The 16,808-nt window shown below is 33.6% G+C and overlaps 2 protein-coding genes across 3 annotated transcripts in view; both read left to right on the forward strand.

Annotated features, from left to right (window-relative positions):
• The window catches only part of LOC128986450 (SWI/SNF complex subunit SMARCC2), a 46,577-nt gene extending 31,250 nt beyond the window's left edge, over positions 1 to 15,327 (forward strand). For both annotated transcript variants that reach the window (XM_054406832.1, XM_054406840.1), the window contains exons 12-15: positions 456 to 676; positions 2,551 to 2,705; positions 6,339 to 6,434; positions 11,365 to 15,327. In XM_054406832.1, coding sequence (XP_054262807.1) covers positions 456 to 676; positions 2,551 to 2,705; positions 6,339 to 6,434; positions 11,365 to 12,024 — 1,132 coding nt within the window. In that variant the 3' untranslated portion in view covers positions 12,025 to 15,327. The remainder of the gene's footprint in view (positions 1 to 455; positions 677 to 2,550; positions 2,706 to 6,338; positions 6,435 to 11,364) is intronic.
• Positions 1 to 16,808, forward strand: part of LOC128986491 (adipocyte plasma membrane-associated protein Hemomucin-like) — a 438,949-nt gene that overhangs the window by 15,872 nt on the left and 406,269 nt on the right. The gene's annotated exons all lie outside the window — the stretch shown is intronic.

Genomic DNA, 16,808 nt, shown 5'->3' on the forward strand with positions numbered 1-16,808 from the left:
TTATTTTAAAGGTAAGGGTCAAGTGGAGGGGATAGATATTTTCCCCTAAAAACCGCCTAAATATTGTGAACAACAACAAAGTCTACTGTAGTTTGTAATTTGTTGTAAGTATCAACAGCAAAGCAATTTGGAGTAAAGCAATCAGCAGCAAACCACCCCCCCCCCCTACTGATTTTTTTCTGTATTAGCCTATTTTTCTACAGAGTTATTTCTGCTATCATCTATACTTCAGAAAGATAATCATATTTTAGAGGAATAGTTATTTTTTAGTCTCTAAATAAACAGGAAAAATTATGTTTTTAAGACGTGTCATTTATAAATCTCTGACACAATCAAAATTGTTTTTTAATAATAAAAAAATCCACAAACATTTGAAAATTATTTAAACTAAAAGCGAACTAGAAAATAAAGAATAGAAATTACATAGAATGCATATCTTGATGGAAACTGATTAGGTACGCCCGAAAACCGGCAGTCCTGCGTAACAAGACAGCAGCATCCATGACAAGAGACTGGACAGAGCAGGAGACTCTTCTGTTGCTAGAGGGTCTGGAGCTGTACAAGGACGACTGGAACAAAGTATGTGAACACGTCGGGTCTCGCACTCAGGACGAGTGTATACTGCACTTCCTCAGACTACCCATAGAGGACCCATACCTGGAGGACCATGAGGCTGGTTAGTGTACAATATAGTTAAAAAGCTGAGCACCGAAAGCTTCACCCCAAAGATATTCTGGTACACCAAAGTTTATTAATTTTGTTCTTACTTATGTTGAACAGTGTTCGGTTCATTCACTCTGATTTTCGGTTACTTTGTCAACTGTATGATAATTTTATCATACAGTTGACAAAGTAACCATTTGTACTGTAATCTAATACCCTTATTTTTGGAAAAACACTTGAATTAACTTCTCCTCCATTGTCAAGTCTAATATTCTTAGCTTTCACTCCATGCTGAGTCTCAACTTCATTTATATAGTTTATCAAGTAATCTTGTGCTTCACTCTGTGTAAGTAGGTTAACTACTACAAAGTTAGAAAAATTATCAATTATCGCTTGATAATATTTTTCTCCATTGTGTGATAGAAGGTTGACTGGTGCGCATATATCGGAATGGATTAACTCACCTATTTGTCATTCTAGTACCCTTGCCTTGGATTCATGTAGAACATTGTTCCGAAGAGCTTGGCAATCCCAGTTATAACAGACTTTTTCTATTCAAATGACCAAGTCTTCTGTGTCATAGATTGCCGTCTTCTTTTTCTGAGACTAAACACTGGTTGTTAGTATTAACATATGGAGCTGAAACTTGGATTTTAAATAAAAAAGAAGGAAACAAAATGATTGTTTTTGAAAACAAAATTTTAAGAATGGTATATGGACCAATACAAGAAAATGGGGAATGGAGAAAAAGGCATAATAGGGAGATAAGGAATATGTACAATGATTATGATGTAGTAGCACACGTGAAAGCAAGGAGAATAAGGTGGGCAGGACACGCACTACGGAGAGAACGAGGTTCACTACTAAAAGAAGCAAGTATAGGAAAGCCAGAAGGGAAACGACCATTAGGAAGGCCCAAGAAGAGATGGTGGGATAGTGTTTCCAGGGACGTCAGAGAAGTGGGGGCAGAAGTGGAAGAGGCAGAAGATCGAGAGAGATGGAAAGCAGTTGTTGGTGCGGCCAAATCCCGCCTTGGGCATAAATGGCCATGGGAGTGAGTGAGTGAGTGTAAACACTGGTTGTTAGATAATATTTCACAGTATAGCTCTCTCAACCTCTCTCAAAGTTACATACAAATTTTAAATCATTACCAATAATTTTCATGTAGATTGTGTCAATAACGTATTGTATGGTTAACAAAATATGTAAACACTTTGGGTGACATGCTTCTCAGACTGTTAGAGGACCATAAGGTAAGGTAGTGTATAGGCTATTGATTGAGTTTCGCTACTTTTTGTAAGTAGTATAGTAATGTTTGTAGGGATCATATTTTATTAATAATTACAACTTACGTCAATCAATCCAGTTATGTTTATGGAGGACGCACGTTTCGACCTTTAGGTCATCTTCTGCTCCGCTGTTGCACTAGGTTATTCCATACTTAGTTGTATTGTTGGTGTAGCAACCGTGTCAAATATTTTACATTGAAAAACATAGTCTGACCACGTAAACATAAAAACACAAAAACACAACACTGACGAAGACGAAGACATTTAAATAAAACTATCACCGTGCGCACGGCTGAACGGGCTCGGGACTCACATGAGCACTTCTGCTCACAGGGGAGCGGAAAATGACCTAAAGGTCGAAACGTGCGTCCTCCATAAATATAACTGGATTGATTGACGTAAGTTGTAATTATTAATTTATACATTAATCTGTTTGCTATAAATCAATCATGACATATTTTAATGTTTTGTCTGATAATCATGGGGCATAAAGAAGGTTTGTTCCATGGATGTTTTCAATGTCATTGTTCAAACATAAAGTAGACAAATCAAGAACTCTAAATATAACATGTTTGACTACTGTATGTTTAATTTGTAGGTGGTGCACTTGGACCTTTAGCGTATCAACCCATTCCCTTCAGCAAGGCTGGCAACCCCATCATGTCTACCGTAGCATTCCTGGCGTCAGTGGTGGACCCTAGAGTGGCTGCGTCCGCTGCAAAGGCTGCAATGGAGGAGTTTGCCAATATCAAGGTCTGTAAATGTCCAACATTAGTTCCACAATAACTAAAACTTAATACAGGGAGAGGCAAAATGATCTGACGGTTTTCTTTGCCGCCCTGTTCAGCGAGCGAGTGGCGGAGGGTGGTGGGAATAGGGGCGTTACAAAGCCAAGGTGCGGACATTTTTAAAAGCCATGGAGTTGTGGACAGCTGATCACCATGTATTTGCAGTGGAAGTGCTTTTAAAAGTTGCAATTCATGTGTAGCTGTTCATTGAAAAAAGTCAACAGGCCATCCAATGTCAGCTTGGACGCCAGAGAACGTCAAGAAAGTGAGGAAGACTGTGTGGTGTGGTTGAAAGGGCGATTCGTCGCTCATAATGACAATTTTGTCACGTGAATGCAGATCAATCACTCGTTCTGAAAATGAGATGTTCTTTGCATAACCACTGGGCTTTAACTGTTGCACTATTGCCATTTTGTATGGATGAAAGTGCAGGTCATATTGCAATACTCTTCTACCAACTGGCCAAACATGCAGAGCTGCAGCTTATTTAAGTTTGTTTATTTAAGAGGACTAGCTTCCACAGCTTCTCTCACTCTTTCGACGTTCTCTGACGTCCAGGCTCACTTTGGACGGCCTGTTGACTTTTTTCAATGTTGAACTAGCAGTTCTAAAGTTACCCACCCAGAGCAAAATGGTGTCTCGAGTTGGGACTTTTCTCCTTGGACCCTCATTGAAACATACGGAACTGTTGCTGAACTTCTGCGAAGAAGTCGGGCATTGTGCGAGAGATCCTCACGTCGACTTAAGAAAGATTATATTACGGTATATCTTTTTTATCATCAACAAGTTTGGTTGTTTAGGTTAGGTTAAGACAGTTTAATTTTATAATTAAACATTTACAAATTAATTTTATAATAAAAAATCTATATAAAGCCCAAAGTACCCATGAACTTTTTGAGAAATTCAAGTCACACCCCCATAAACCATATACTTAAAATGTTGGTCATGACGAGAAACCTTGCTCAAAACTATCCATTATTTCATAAATTGCCCTTTAAGGTCGTAATTCCTTTCTAAAGGGAACTTTCCATATACCTAATGTTAAAAATACCTCAGCTGTACTTTTTTGTGTGTATTACTGTATTCTGTTTTGTTTATTTCAGCTTAACTTAACCAATCAATAATTTTATTAATACGTATGAAGTCAAACGGGGTAAAGCCCCTGGGTAAAAGCTAGCATTTTTATCTTTTTTATATTATCAGTAAGTTTGGCTGTTTGTGTTAGGTGATGACAGTTTAATTTTATAATTAAAAATTGTAAAATTAGTCCTATAATAAAAAAAAATAATTTTATAATAATAAAAATAAAATTAATTTTATAATTGTTTTTAAGTCGACGTGAGGGGCTCTCACACAATGCCAAATTTCTTCGCAGAAGAGGTTTACATCGGCTTCTGACCAGGCGCCTTAGACGCCAGTCTCGGCGCGCGGTGTCACATTTTTGATGTTGACTCTACTTGGACAGTTAAACACTCAGACACTTGATATTTCGATATTTTTTAAAAATAATTTAATAAACTCGGACAGTTGACGTATCTAAATATTATTAATTATTTATCAAAACTCGGACAAATGAAACTCGGACAAATGAACCTCACCCAAATTTAAGTTTATTTTACCATTACTTCTTACCCAATCACAAGAATTATCCCATATTTTTACAGTATACAGTGGCGTTGCTTGGTTACATTCCAGGGGGGGGAGAAGCCTCAAATTTCCCAACTGCTAAACATAGATTTCCCAACTATTTTTTTTTAGAAACCATTTTCTGTACTATTTTTAAAAATCTACAAATTATTATACTACACTGCAGTAACATTCAATTCAGTATTTATAAACTTGCATTAACAAAACATAGCTAGTTTTACATATATACAAAATTACTCAATTTCTAAAACTTCTACCAATTCATAATGCAATTTTATGACTTCAAAAAACTTGAACAAGTAATGTTTCAAATCCAAAAAACTTTACAAACCATTGTGGTAAGTTAGCAGACGTAGCAGTTTAAAATTTTAGGGATATAAAATAAGCCTCAGAGTACAAATTAGTATAGAAAAAATATTTTATTAGAAAATAATGAAATTAAAATACTTTTAGAAGTTAAGATCAACATTTTAACTTTCATAAAACTTACAACTAGGGTAGGCCTAAACAAGTTTGTGATGATGAAATATTAATATCAGTGTTTTGAATAATATTATTCTAGTCTAGAAAAAATAAACCTAAAATAAGACTCGTATAAAATAAAAACGTTCAACTTGGTTGATAACTTATACATACAATAAAAATGTTAACCTTCATCTTCATCAAACTAGAACTTATACAAAAATCAATCTTGGGTGAAAGTCAAACATCAAATTTTAGGTTATGTTTTGTCCACGTAGATCTCTGTTTCAGAGTGATTAGTTGATTCATTTTTGTAAATCCTTAATAAGGAATGATAAATAACTTGTGTAGATTTTTTAAATATATTCAGAGAATACATATTCCATTTAGGTTATTAAAAAATAAGAGTTTTAAAGGTAATACCGATACACAAAACCTATCTTTAATGTTATTTTAATCTGCTTATTAGCAAGTACTCCGGTCAGTTAGCCTGCTCCAAATACCACAAAAAAGGTAGAAAAAAATATTTCATGTGACTGACGTGAAAAATATTTTTGAATTTCTTGTAAACACTAACAAACAACATAATTGAACAGAAGAGCTACATTGCTTGCACTTTCAAAATTCAAACTCGCAGACAAATCATTCAGAATCATCAACACAGGACAGGATCAAGGTAGCCAACATACGTCCAATAAGGAACAAAATTTCTAAACGAAATTCCAACAAGCTATACCACTAATTGATTATTGATTTCTTAAAATAAGGCGTGTTTAGCCTTTGTTTAGCCTTGTTTAATCAAAGTTAAATGAAATCAAAGAAGCGTCAAGTTTATTTGTCCAAGTCAAAGAAATTTTTATCTTTGATGGATTTTCTTTTTTGTTTTTTTTTTTTAAATTTTTTTTAATTTTGTTTGGCTTAAAAATATATTTTTCTTGTATCTGACTTCCCAACTGTCCCAACTCGTGGTAAGGAAATTCCCAACTTTTCTCTTTCCCAGATTCTAGGGGGGGGAGGCTCCCCCCCTACCCCCCCCCCCCCAAGGCGACGCCCCTGACAGTATATCATGAATACGTAAATATAGGACCAGCAGGATAGATTTTATCTTGTCTAATTTATAAGATGTTGATGAGTGAATATGTTATTGATGCAAAGTGAGGATATGTTCATTTTTTCCACGACTTCACTAAGCAATGGAGATCAGAGTGGATAAAGTTGTTGGAAGAAATGCATCACTGGTTCAACCGTCATGTCCAATGTATAAAAGCCAGAGCCACAATGTTCTAAACAAAATTAAAATTGTGACATGTTCAATGTAAATCAATCATAGATTCACTGTTATATAATAACCAAACCCCAAAATCTGACCGTGTTAAAATGTGCATTGAATGAAAAAAAGAGAGCATACTTGTGTTTTGGCCATTATGAAACTTGAATTTAGTAAACAGAACACCTTACACCTTCTGCATAGATCTTTTGTCAATTTTAGGATGAAGTTCCAGCTGCTTTGATGGATGCTCATATCAAGAATGTCGAGGCCTCTACAGCTGATGGTAAATTTGATCCTGCAGCCGGCCTTGTCCAGGTAACTAAAATAATGAACAATCCTACTCAACCTGTACCTGTACTTTGTACTGTACATAGACTTGTCAACTTCTTATAACCGGGGTTAAAAATAAACTTACCTAAACTATATTTCTCAAACCAAGAAAATAAATATCTACTATAATTTCTGGCATAATGAATCATACATTTTTTGATACTGGGTGTCCCATATGTAAAACCGTCAAACTCTGAGAAATGGTTCTATGGGTCAAAATATAGAGAAAATCAAGAATAACCTTTGTTCCAAAATCGCTTCATTAACCAGATATCCGCCATTTTGTTTTTCTCACATAAACATTTTTGTCCTTGAATTTTTTCAACCGATCATTATGAAACTTGATACGTATGTTTAAGTAAAACAGACCCCATTAGCAACAAATTTTATCTTAATCCAATTCAAAATTTCAAAAATATAGCCATTTTATTCTTTTAAAATTGAAATTGCAAAACAATTTCTAGGATACATTTAATAAATATTTCCTTTTAATTAAAAAATATACTAAAAATACTTATAATTATTTAAAATTTCCTATCAAACGACACCAAGTTCAAAAAGATCAAATAAAAATAACTGAAATATCATGATTTTTAGTTATAAAATGGTGTTGAACAAGGCTAAGCTAGTATGGTTTGCCTCATTTTACAACTAAAAAACCGTGATTTTTCAGTTATTTTTATTCAATATTTTGAACTTGGTGTCATTTGATAGGAAATTTTAAATGCTAAATAAAAGTTGTTAAGACATTTTTTCATAAACTAATGAATTAGCCATTTTTTAGGAATTTCAATTTAAAAACTAAAACAGCCGCCATTTTGAAATTTTGAATTGGATTAAGATAATTTTTGGTTGGGTCATTCCATGCCCATTCATCCAGGTCATGTCACCCATGATCTCAGATTTGGCTGATTTTTTTTTTATTTGTTCATTTGACCATTTTAATACGATATACCAAGTTTTATAAAATTATTTTGAATAGTTTTTGAGTTATGAATTTTTGAAATTTTGCAAAATACGCTTATAACGGCGCTTCCGAGGCGAAAAGGTTCGGTGACGTTCTTATATAAAAAAATCCATAACTTCTACAATATTTAACATAAAGCAATAGTTTTTTCACCAAAATGTTCAGAGAAATCAGAGAATTATAGAAAAAATACATTTGGCTAGTTATTTCTTCACATTTATGTGTAATGCATTGCTAAATTTACATTTTGAGTTATTTTTTAATTTACAAACAAAAAATCTTTAAAAGCGATTATTGACCAAAGGCATAGCAGTAACCAAAGCAATTTTTTTTGTAATTAACCCTAAAGATATAAACTAAAGTAATCTGGAATAAAATTAATGGTTTTTTACCAGCTAATATTTTTTTATATTCATTAAGTTACAATATGGGTTATGGCGAAGAAATCCTATGAAATCGATAACTTGACTTTGCTATCCAAGTTTAAAACCTCTAATATTCATCCAATTGCAAACAACATATTTTAATTAAATTAATGACTTGTCAATAGTCAATACTTAAAATTTATGCACTAACCCTTAGATATTAAATGTGAAAACATGTGTTTTTAACTGTTACCGGTACCGTATACTAGGCTGTACATAAAATTAAAGCTGCAGTAAATGATAGGCTATACCAATTATGTACTTACAAAGAAATGTATTTATTATTTATACAAGGGCTTATTTGATTAGAACATTTTTGTGATAATCATAAAGGTCTTTAACAGTAGAGGAGTTACCTTAGTTTTGGATATGGATGGGTGTGAGCCTCAACATTTTCTTACAATGCAAGTCAGCAGCTTGAACTTCCTTTTCAGGAAAATAATACATCCTCCTTGAGCCTTTAGTTGTAGGTGGATTGACACTTGAAATTATGTTGCATAGGCCAGTAAAACGATTTTGCTGGTCCGTGGGGATGTAGAAATTTAACTTTAATATCACACTCAATGTCTTTTTTTTCTCATGACTAATCCGAAACACCAATTGTCATCATAAATGCACAATGTAGTCAACCAAGCTATTGTCCTGTTAGATTTAAGCAAAAACAATTCCTATGTAATCTTACTAATATAAATGTGAAAGTTTGTGTCTTTGTTTGTTTGTTTGTGTGTTTGAAGTTCAATCACGCATAAACCACTGGACGGATTGGGCTGAAATTTGGCATGATGATAGCTTACATTCCCTAATACATATAGGCATATTCTTCGCTCAACCAAACTGGAGCGGAGCCCGAAAGGATTTTTGATGTAAGAATATGCCTATATGTTAATCGGGAATGTAAGCTATCATCATGCCAAATTTCAGCCCAATCCAGTGGTTTATGCGTGATTGAACTTCAAACACACAAACAAACAAACAAAGACACAAACTTTCACATTTATATTAGTAAGATTACATAGAAATTGTTTTTGCTTAAATCTAACAGGACAATAGCTTGGTTGACTACATTGTGTATTTATGATGACAATTGGTGTTTCGGATTAGTCATGAGAAAAAAAAGACATTGAGTGTGATATTAAAGTTAAATTTCTACATCCCCACGGACCAGCAAAATCGTTTTACTGGCCTATGCAACATAATTTCAAGTGTCAATCCACCTACAACTAAAGGCTCAAGGAGGATGTATTATTTTCCTGAAAAGGAAGTTCAAGCTGCTGACTTGCATTGTAAGAAAATGTTGAGGCTCACACGCATCCATATCCAAAACTAAGGTAACTCCCCTACTGTTAAAGACCTTTATGATTATCACAAAAATGTTCTAATCAAATAAGCCCTTGTATAAATAATAAATACATTTCTTTGTAAGTACATAATTGGTATAACCTATCATTTACTGCAGCTTTAATTTTATGTACAGCCTAGTATACGGTACCGGTAACAGTTAAAAACACATGTTTTCACATTTAATATCTAAGGGTTAGTGCATAAATTTTAAGTATTGACTATTGACAAGTCATTGTAATTTAATTAAAATATGTTGTTTGCAATTGGATGAATATTAGAGGTTTTAAACTTGGATAGCAAAGTCAAGTTATCGATTTCATAGGATTTCTTCGCCATAACCCATATTGTAACTTATATGAATTTAAAAAAATATTAGCTGTTAAAAAACCATTAATTTTATTCCAGATTACTTTAGTTTATATCTTTAGGGTTAATTAAAAAAAAATTTGCTTTGGTTACTGCTATGCCTTTGGTCAATAATCGCTTTTAAAGATTTTTTGTTTGTAAATTAAAAAATAACTCAAAATTTAAATTTAGCAATGCATTACACATAAATGTGAAGAAATAACTAGCCAAATGTATTTTTTCTATAATCCTCTGATTTTTCTGAACATTTTGGTGAAAAAACTATTGCTTTATGTTAAATATTGTAGAAGTTATGGATTTTTTTATATAAGAACGTCACCGAACCTTTTCGCCTCGGAAGCGCCGTTATAAGCGTATTTTGCAAAATTTCAAAAATTCATAACTCAAAAACTATTTAAGATAATTTTTTAAAACTTGGTATATCTTATTAAAATGGTCAAATGAACAAATAAAAAAAAATTCAGCCAAATCTGAGGTCATGGGTGACATTTTATTTTTTTATCGGATGATTTGAAATGGAATGACCCGGTTTTAACACATACCAAGTTTCATAATGATCAGTTGAAAAAACTCAAGGATAAAATAATACCCCTGCCGCATCAAACCTGCAGACTAAGCGAACTTCAACTTGTCTGATTACATTTTTACTAAAATATTTCCATAAATAAGACATATTTATTCCCTATTTAAATAACATTAGATTCAACAAGTGCTTAGGTTTGCTGCTACGGGGAAGGTAAAAAGTGTTTTTTGATCATACGTCAATAGTATAGGATGAAATAAATAAATTTGCCAAATTTTATCAATATATATCCATATAAACAAGTAAACTGCAAAAATTTTAATTTTTCCCATAAGAATAACATGGGAATTTTAAATTACACAATTTTTGAATTTTCTCCGTGACCGTTAGGCATACAACAGAGCTTCAATATACTAAATTATTTTTTTTTTTAAGCTCTACAAAACGGTTTAAAAAGAATTTCAATTTTTTTGTTTTTAGGGTCAAAAATGGGAAAACCCCATTTTCACCCCATAAAACCCCCCATAAACCCCCCTTCCCATGGTCCGATTATGCTGGATCGCGAACTCGCTTGAATAAACGTAGGTTTACACGTTTGTACCAAATTTCATCAAAAACGGATAATTTTTGCTTTAGTTATCGCGCTAACGGACTTATTATATATATTAAGCTTCATATAAATTATATATATATATGAATTTGAATGGATGGTGATTTTGGCCTCTGGGGACCTCAAAATGAAAAATTAAATCGGTCCCGGGTCCAGGTCTTACCATGAGTACTACGGTAATAGCTACTTCCCTATAGGGAAATTCGTTGAAATGTTGATGTTAAAAAAACAAAATGGCGGATATCTGGTTAACAAAGTGATTTTGTAAAAAAGTTATTCTTGATTTTCTCTTTATTTTGACCTATAGAACCATTTCCCAGAGTTTGGATGTTTACTTACGTGACACCCTTTATGATGTGTTCGAACATGATAATTTAATACACATATTGACAGTTAACATGATAACCAAAATCTCATAATTTCATTAGGCCTATGGTAAATATCTCTTAAAAAACAAATTATCCCAGTTATTTATACCAGTGAAAGATATACTGTATATACCACTTTCCATGATTTCAATTCTGAAAAGCCAACATTTAGTTTTCAATCTAAAAATAGTTGTAAATAAGAACTCCTTATGTAATGTAAACTGCTTTCTATATGACATTTAATTAATGATCATAATAGATTTTCTCATTTAAACTTAACCAAACTCCAAACTAACACATGTTAAATATTTTCAGAGTGGCATTGCGGGTACAGTACCTGAGAAAGAAGAAGAACCTGAAAAAGAGAAGAAAGAAGGTGACTCTCCAAAGGAAGGAGAGGAAGCAAAGCAAAATGGTGAAGAGCCTCCAATTGCTCCAGAAACAATTAAAAAAGAACAGCCGGAGAAACCCGCAGAGCCTGCACCTGAACCAATGGAGGAGGACAAAAAAGAAGAAGAGGAAGAAAGTGAGCCGCCAAAAGAAGAAACTGAAAGAGAAAAGTTGGTCAAAGATGCTCAACTGCAAGCAGCAGCAGCAGCTGCATTAGCCGCAGCTGCAGTGAAGGCAAAACACTTGGCGGCTGTGGAGGAGAGGAAGATCAAGTCTTTAGTGGCTCTGTTGGTAGAAACTCAGATGAAGAAACTGGAGATCAAACTGAGGCACTTTGAAGAGCTAGAGACAACGATGGAAAAAGAGAGGGAAGGGTTGGAATACCAACGACAACAGCTGATTCAGGAGCGACAACAATTCCATTTGGAGCAGTTGAAAGCTGCAGAGTTCAGAGCCAGGCAGCAGGCACATCAACGCTTGGCTGCGGAACAACAACAAACACCATCCACCACCCCCACCCCTCCCTCTCCACAGGCAGTTCCTACCCCCCACCCAGCTGCCACATCCCCCTCTCCGAACCAGTAGACATACTACATTTGCAAGTCTTCAAAGTTTGATTTGTGAATAATTTATATTCAAATGCAATGTAAAGATTAGTAATTTACTTATTTTAGAAGTATTAACTATTATAATAGGATAAACTGTTGTGTAACTTATATTACAACAAAATATTTTTTTCTAGTTTTCTTTGTCTTATGTATGTATTATTTTTAAATCAACCATAGTCAATTTCATTTTGTTATTTATTCTATATTACTTACTGGAAAACAGTTTTTGTATGACTGATTACACAACTTGAAAAAATAGGAATTTTTTACCTTAACAATTTGGTTGAAACATTTTGTACGGAGATTCAGAATATTTTTCGGGGGGTTAGATGTTTTAATTTACCAGTTGTCCAGTGGTTAAAACCATTCAGTTTTTAACAACTAAAGGTTGAACCTTCTGTGTTAATATACCTAGCACTTGGATGGCCTCCACAATGATAACCACCTTATCATTGTTGCTTTGTGACTCCTCATTGTGATAACCTAAAACTATCTAGGAAATAATCCCTACTTCTGAATTTCCATTATTTTTTGGAGGTAAATCTGTTTTTACACGAGCGTTTTTTTTTTTACATTTATTGTGGTGTTTATCCATTCAAGTACAGTCCAAACCTTGGTCTTGTTACTGTCTAACGTCCACCTTTTGTTAGATTAAATGACAGCCCAATGACACAAATGGCATCTGGGTCTGGTAACGATCTCGCTTTAAATTGAACTAGCAACCTTCAGATTCAAAGGCAAGCATTGTAACACTCGGCTGTCCAGACAAACAATGTTGGTATTGTAGTTAAAAAATAATTTACTCAAAACCCTTTTCTCTGTTCCATTTTGATTAAATTTTAAATACCTGTTATTTTGATTACTAGTATTTCATATTCCTTAACATCTATTCTCCTTGAACCATTTTACCATACAAAACTAGACATACACAGCTGGACATCAATTGCTAGGTTCGATATCAATAAGATGCTTACTAACAACCCTTCACCATTAAATGTGTTGTTAAAAAATTATATCTACTAAACAACACATTTCATGGTAGATGGTTTCTGGATGGTTGCTTATAAAGAAGTCAAGTATAACTACTTATTCCCATCACTCCAAAATCTGTGTAAATATTTATATCGTAATTCATAAACTGACGGCTACCTATAATAATAATAATTGAACACTAAGTCACACGCACATGATATTAGACTTATACTACGCTGTCACACCAGGGTGGTGAAGGATGACTGTGTCGATTAATTAAGAAAATGACTCTGTCACTAAGATCAGCTGGTTTTCCTTAGGGGAAAAAATTTATCTTCAAAAATAGTTATACTTTTTAATAATTTTAATTGAAATGGTGACCATACGAAGGTATATTTTAAGCCAAGTATGAATGGAGATGATTGTAGTAAAATGAGCATTTTCTCTGTTAGTCTACATCCCTTTTTCATTCGTCCTACTTAATTGATTTTTGCGATTGAGGTGTGTCATTGTAAAGCTTATGATTTAGCTAAGTGAACAATGGTAACTAAAAAGGTAATTTCCTTTAGGGCTTCGTCCCCCTAGCGTCTGATTTATTTCTATTCGCTTTAAAAGATCCAGTTATGCTGACCAACTTTCATTCATTATCAAGGTTTTAGATGTGAATTTTAATTTAACAGCAGATCCTTTAGTTTAAAGTGTAACCAGAGTTAGATTAACTAGCTGTCACCCACGGGCTTCACCCCGTTTGACTTCATAATGCATTAATACAATATTTTGATTGGTTAAGTTAAGCTGAAATAAACAAAACAGAATATAGTAATACAAACAAATAATCACACCTGAGTTTAATAAGGTAATAAATTAAAAGAATAACAAACAAATAAGTACAGCTGAGGTATTTTTACATTCGGTATATGGAAAGTTCCCTTTAGAAAGGAAATACGACTTAAAGGGCAATTTATGAAATAATTGATAGTTTTGCGCAAGGTTTCTGGTCATGTCGAACATTTTAAGTATATTGTTTATGGGGGTGTGACTTGTAGTTTTCTCAAAAGTTCATGGGTACTTTAGGATTTATATATAGATAAGAGACAAACTGTTTATGAAAATGAATTTTAAACAGGGTGCTTTTATTTATGATTGTCACCTGATTAAGGTAGGTAAATCCGGCTTTGTTTATGATGTAGCCTATATCTACAATCAACAAATGTAGTTGATTGTAAATTATAGTCGGTCCGTTTGGCTATGATACCCAGCGGATTAGGAACCTTCTCGGAACTCAACTCACCCTCTCGACCCGCTCGTCGGCCTGGCCAGAGACAAACAATGACTTACCCACTGGCACAGTCCCACAGATCTGTAACTTTTTTTTAAGTTAAAATAAATTGTTCTTTATAAATTTGAGTTCTACATGAAATTCCAAAAATAATGAGCCCAAACACGATGTGGATACTTATATATCTACGATCTGAAAGTAGTACAATTACTCTGTATCATCACCAGCTTTGTCAGACTTTCAGATTGTAGATATTAAGTATCCACATCGTGTTTGGACTCATTACTTTTGGAATTTAATGTAGAACTCAAATAACAATTTATTTTAACTTAAAAAAAAATACAGATCTGTGGGACTGTGACAGTAGGTAGGTAAACTTTTTATCAACGGCCAGCCTGGCATGCGGGTCTGAAGGTTGAGTCGAGTTCCGAGAAGGTTCCTAATCCGCTGGGTATCATAGCCAAACGGACAGACTATAATAGTTTTATTCACCTAATAACTGTCTGAAACAAACATGATCTTTGGAAGTTAAATGCGTATTGTATTTTTCGTTTTGCCTTGCAAACAAGTTGTGAATCCTATTGAAATGCAAACTTTGTGCACAGGTATCCTTGTTTATTATTATTTTTGGGGAATTTTAGTTTGGATTTCTGATCAGTATCCTTTTGTTGGTGATGTCACTTTTTTAGTTTTTTATGAATAAAAAATAATGAAAGGTAAGAGAAGAGAGCCACATCTACTAATGCACCTTGTTTATGCTATGTATTATTATTATTGTAGGTAGCTGTGATAAAATCATAAATTTTAACCTCTAGAACACTAACATTTATGTAGATAAAAAATTGTCTTTATTTAATTTCTAAATACATCATATACGAAGGCATTATTAAATTAAAACCTTTATTTGTTAAAAAGTACGTTTTACTGTAGTTGACTATAATTGGTGTGTAAGGCTGACATTTTTTATCAGGTGTGTAAATTTGTATGTGATCTTGAATGTATTAAATAAACATGAATGTGAAAAGTTGACTGTTGACATTTTTTCCTTCACAATGGGGCTATACAAGCATAATGCATTAATGCATAAGCATGGCAGTTACGCTACACAAGGATAATGTGGTTCTTAAAATCTACTGTAACCGAATATTATGTTACTGATTTGGAAAAAGCTAATACTTTTGGCCTCAACCCCCTAAATTTAACCTTTTGACTATTAATACCAAATAGTCAATGATTTAACCTAACCATAAAAAAAAAAACACTGTCAAAATAAGTTATATGTTTCTATTATCTTAAGAAGTTCGAATTAAATTAACTATTAAAACTCATAACTTCTCTGGGAGGTTATTTTTTAGGGATGAGCATCGATAGTCGATGTTTTCGAAACATTGATGTTTTTGGCCAGGAATTTAAATATCGGTGTTTTCATGACTGAATTGTATTCGTTTTAGGTTAATTAGCTGTTGTAGTATAGAGAGCCGATGAAAAACTGAAAAAAACATCTATGTTCATCCCTATTATGATTTAATTTATAACCACCCACAGCCATTAGAATATTAGACTGCCTAGTACCAAACGTTTTTTGTAATACTAATATACTATCCTTAGAACGAAGTTTAGTGCACATTTTGTCTTTTTGAATATTAATTATTCACGTTTACAAAATATATGGGGTGAAAAAACGTTGTGGACAGTTACCTAAATATTAAAAAAATAATAAAGAAAGAGCTACAAAATTTGGCACAAAAGTTACTGGGACATTAAAATCATTTCAACACATTATTCAGTGATGCGCTACTCCTCAAGAGGATGGCCCGCTACGAGTCAGAAGATTAAAAAAATTTTAAGTGCAAGCATAGGTTGGCACATCTAATGAAACATCTTTGTTAGTAAAATACAATCTGTTTAAAGATTTAATGAATTTATAATGCTAGCTCCTCAGGGGGGTGCCTGCTAGTCCGAAGACAATCTAATATTATAAAAGGCAAAACCCTCACTGACTGACTCACTCACTCACTCATCACTAATTCTCCCACTTCCCATTTAACCAAGAGGCCGAAATTCGGTACACCGATTCTTTGGGCATTAAATAGGAAAACTAAGTAGTTTTTATTCTGATTGGGCTTTCGGGCTCCGCCCCAGTGGCTCTGGAGTTTCCCATGTTAACCTTATGATTTTTCATATTTAAAAGGAATTTCTTAACAGCTGTTTCAATTAAACAAGTTGGTTCTGTTCTATGATGTTCAATAGCATTAAAGTTACAAGGATTACCAACAGGGTGCAGCACTATAATTTTTTTAAATTAATTACTACAGCCAATTTGCAACCAAAAGGTGAGTGAGCGTAGCGAACGAAATTCAACCTGGAAGCGAGTTAGCGTAGCGAACGAGCTAACCTGAAGGCAAGTGAGCGGAGCGAACGAGCTCCAACCCAAAGGTGAGTGAGCGTAGCGAACGAACTTCAACCAGGACGTGAGTGAGCCATGCAAACGAGCTCACTTGTGAAGTTAA

Source organism: Macrosteles quadrilineatus, unplaced genomic scaffold (genome assembly GCF_028750875.1).
Source record: "Macrosteles quadrilineatus isolate MER2022 unplaced genomic scaffold, UCM_ALF_1.0 Scaffold_1__1_contigs__length_201487025, whole genome shotgun sequence".
Classification (NCBI taxonomy): domain Eukaryota; kingdom Metazoa; phylum Arthropoda; class Insecta; order Hemiptera; family Cicadellidae; genus Macrosteles; species Macrosteles quadrilineatus.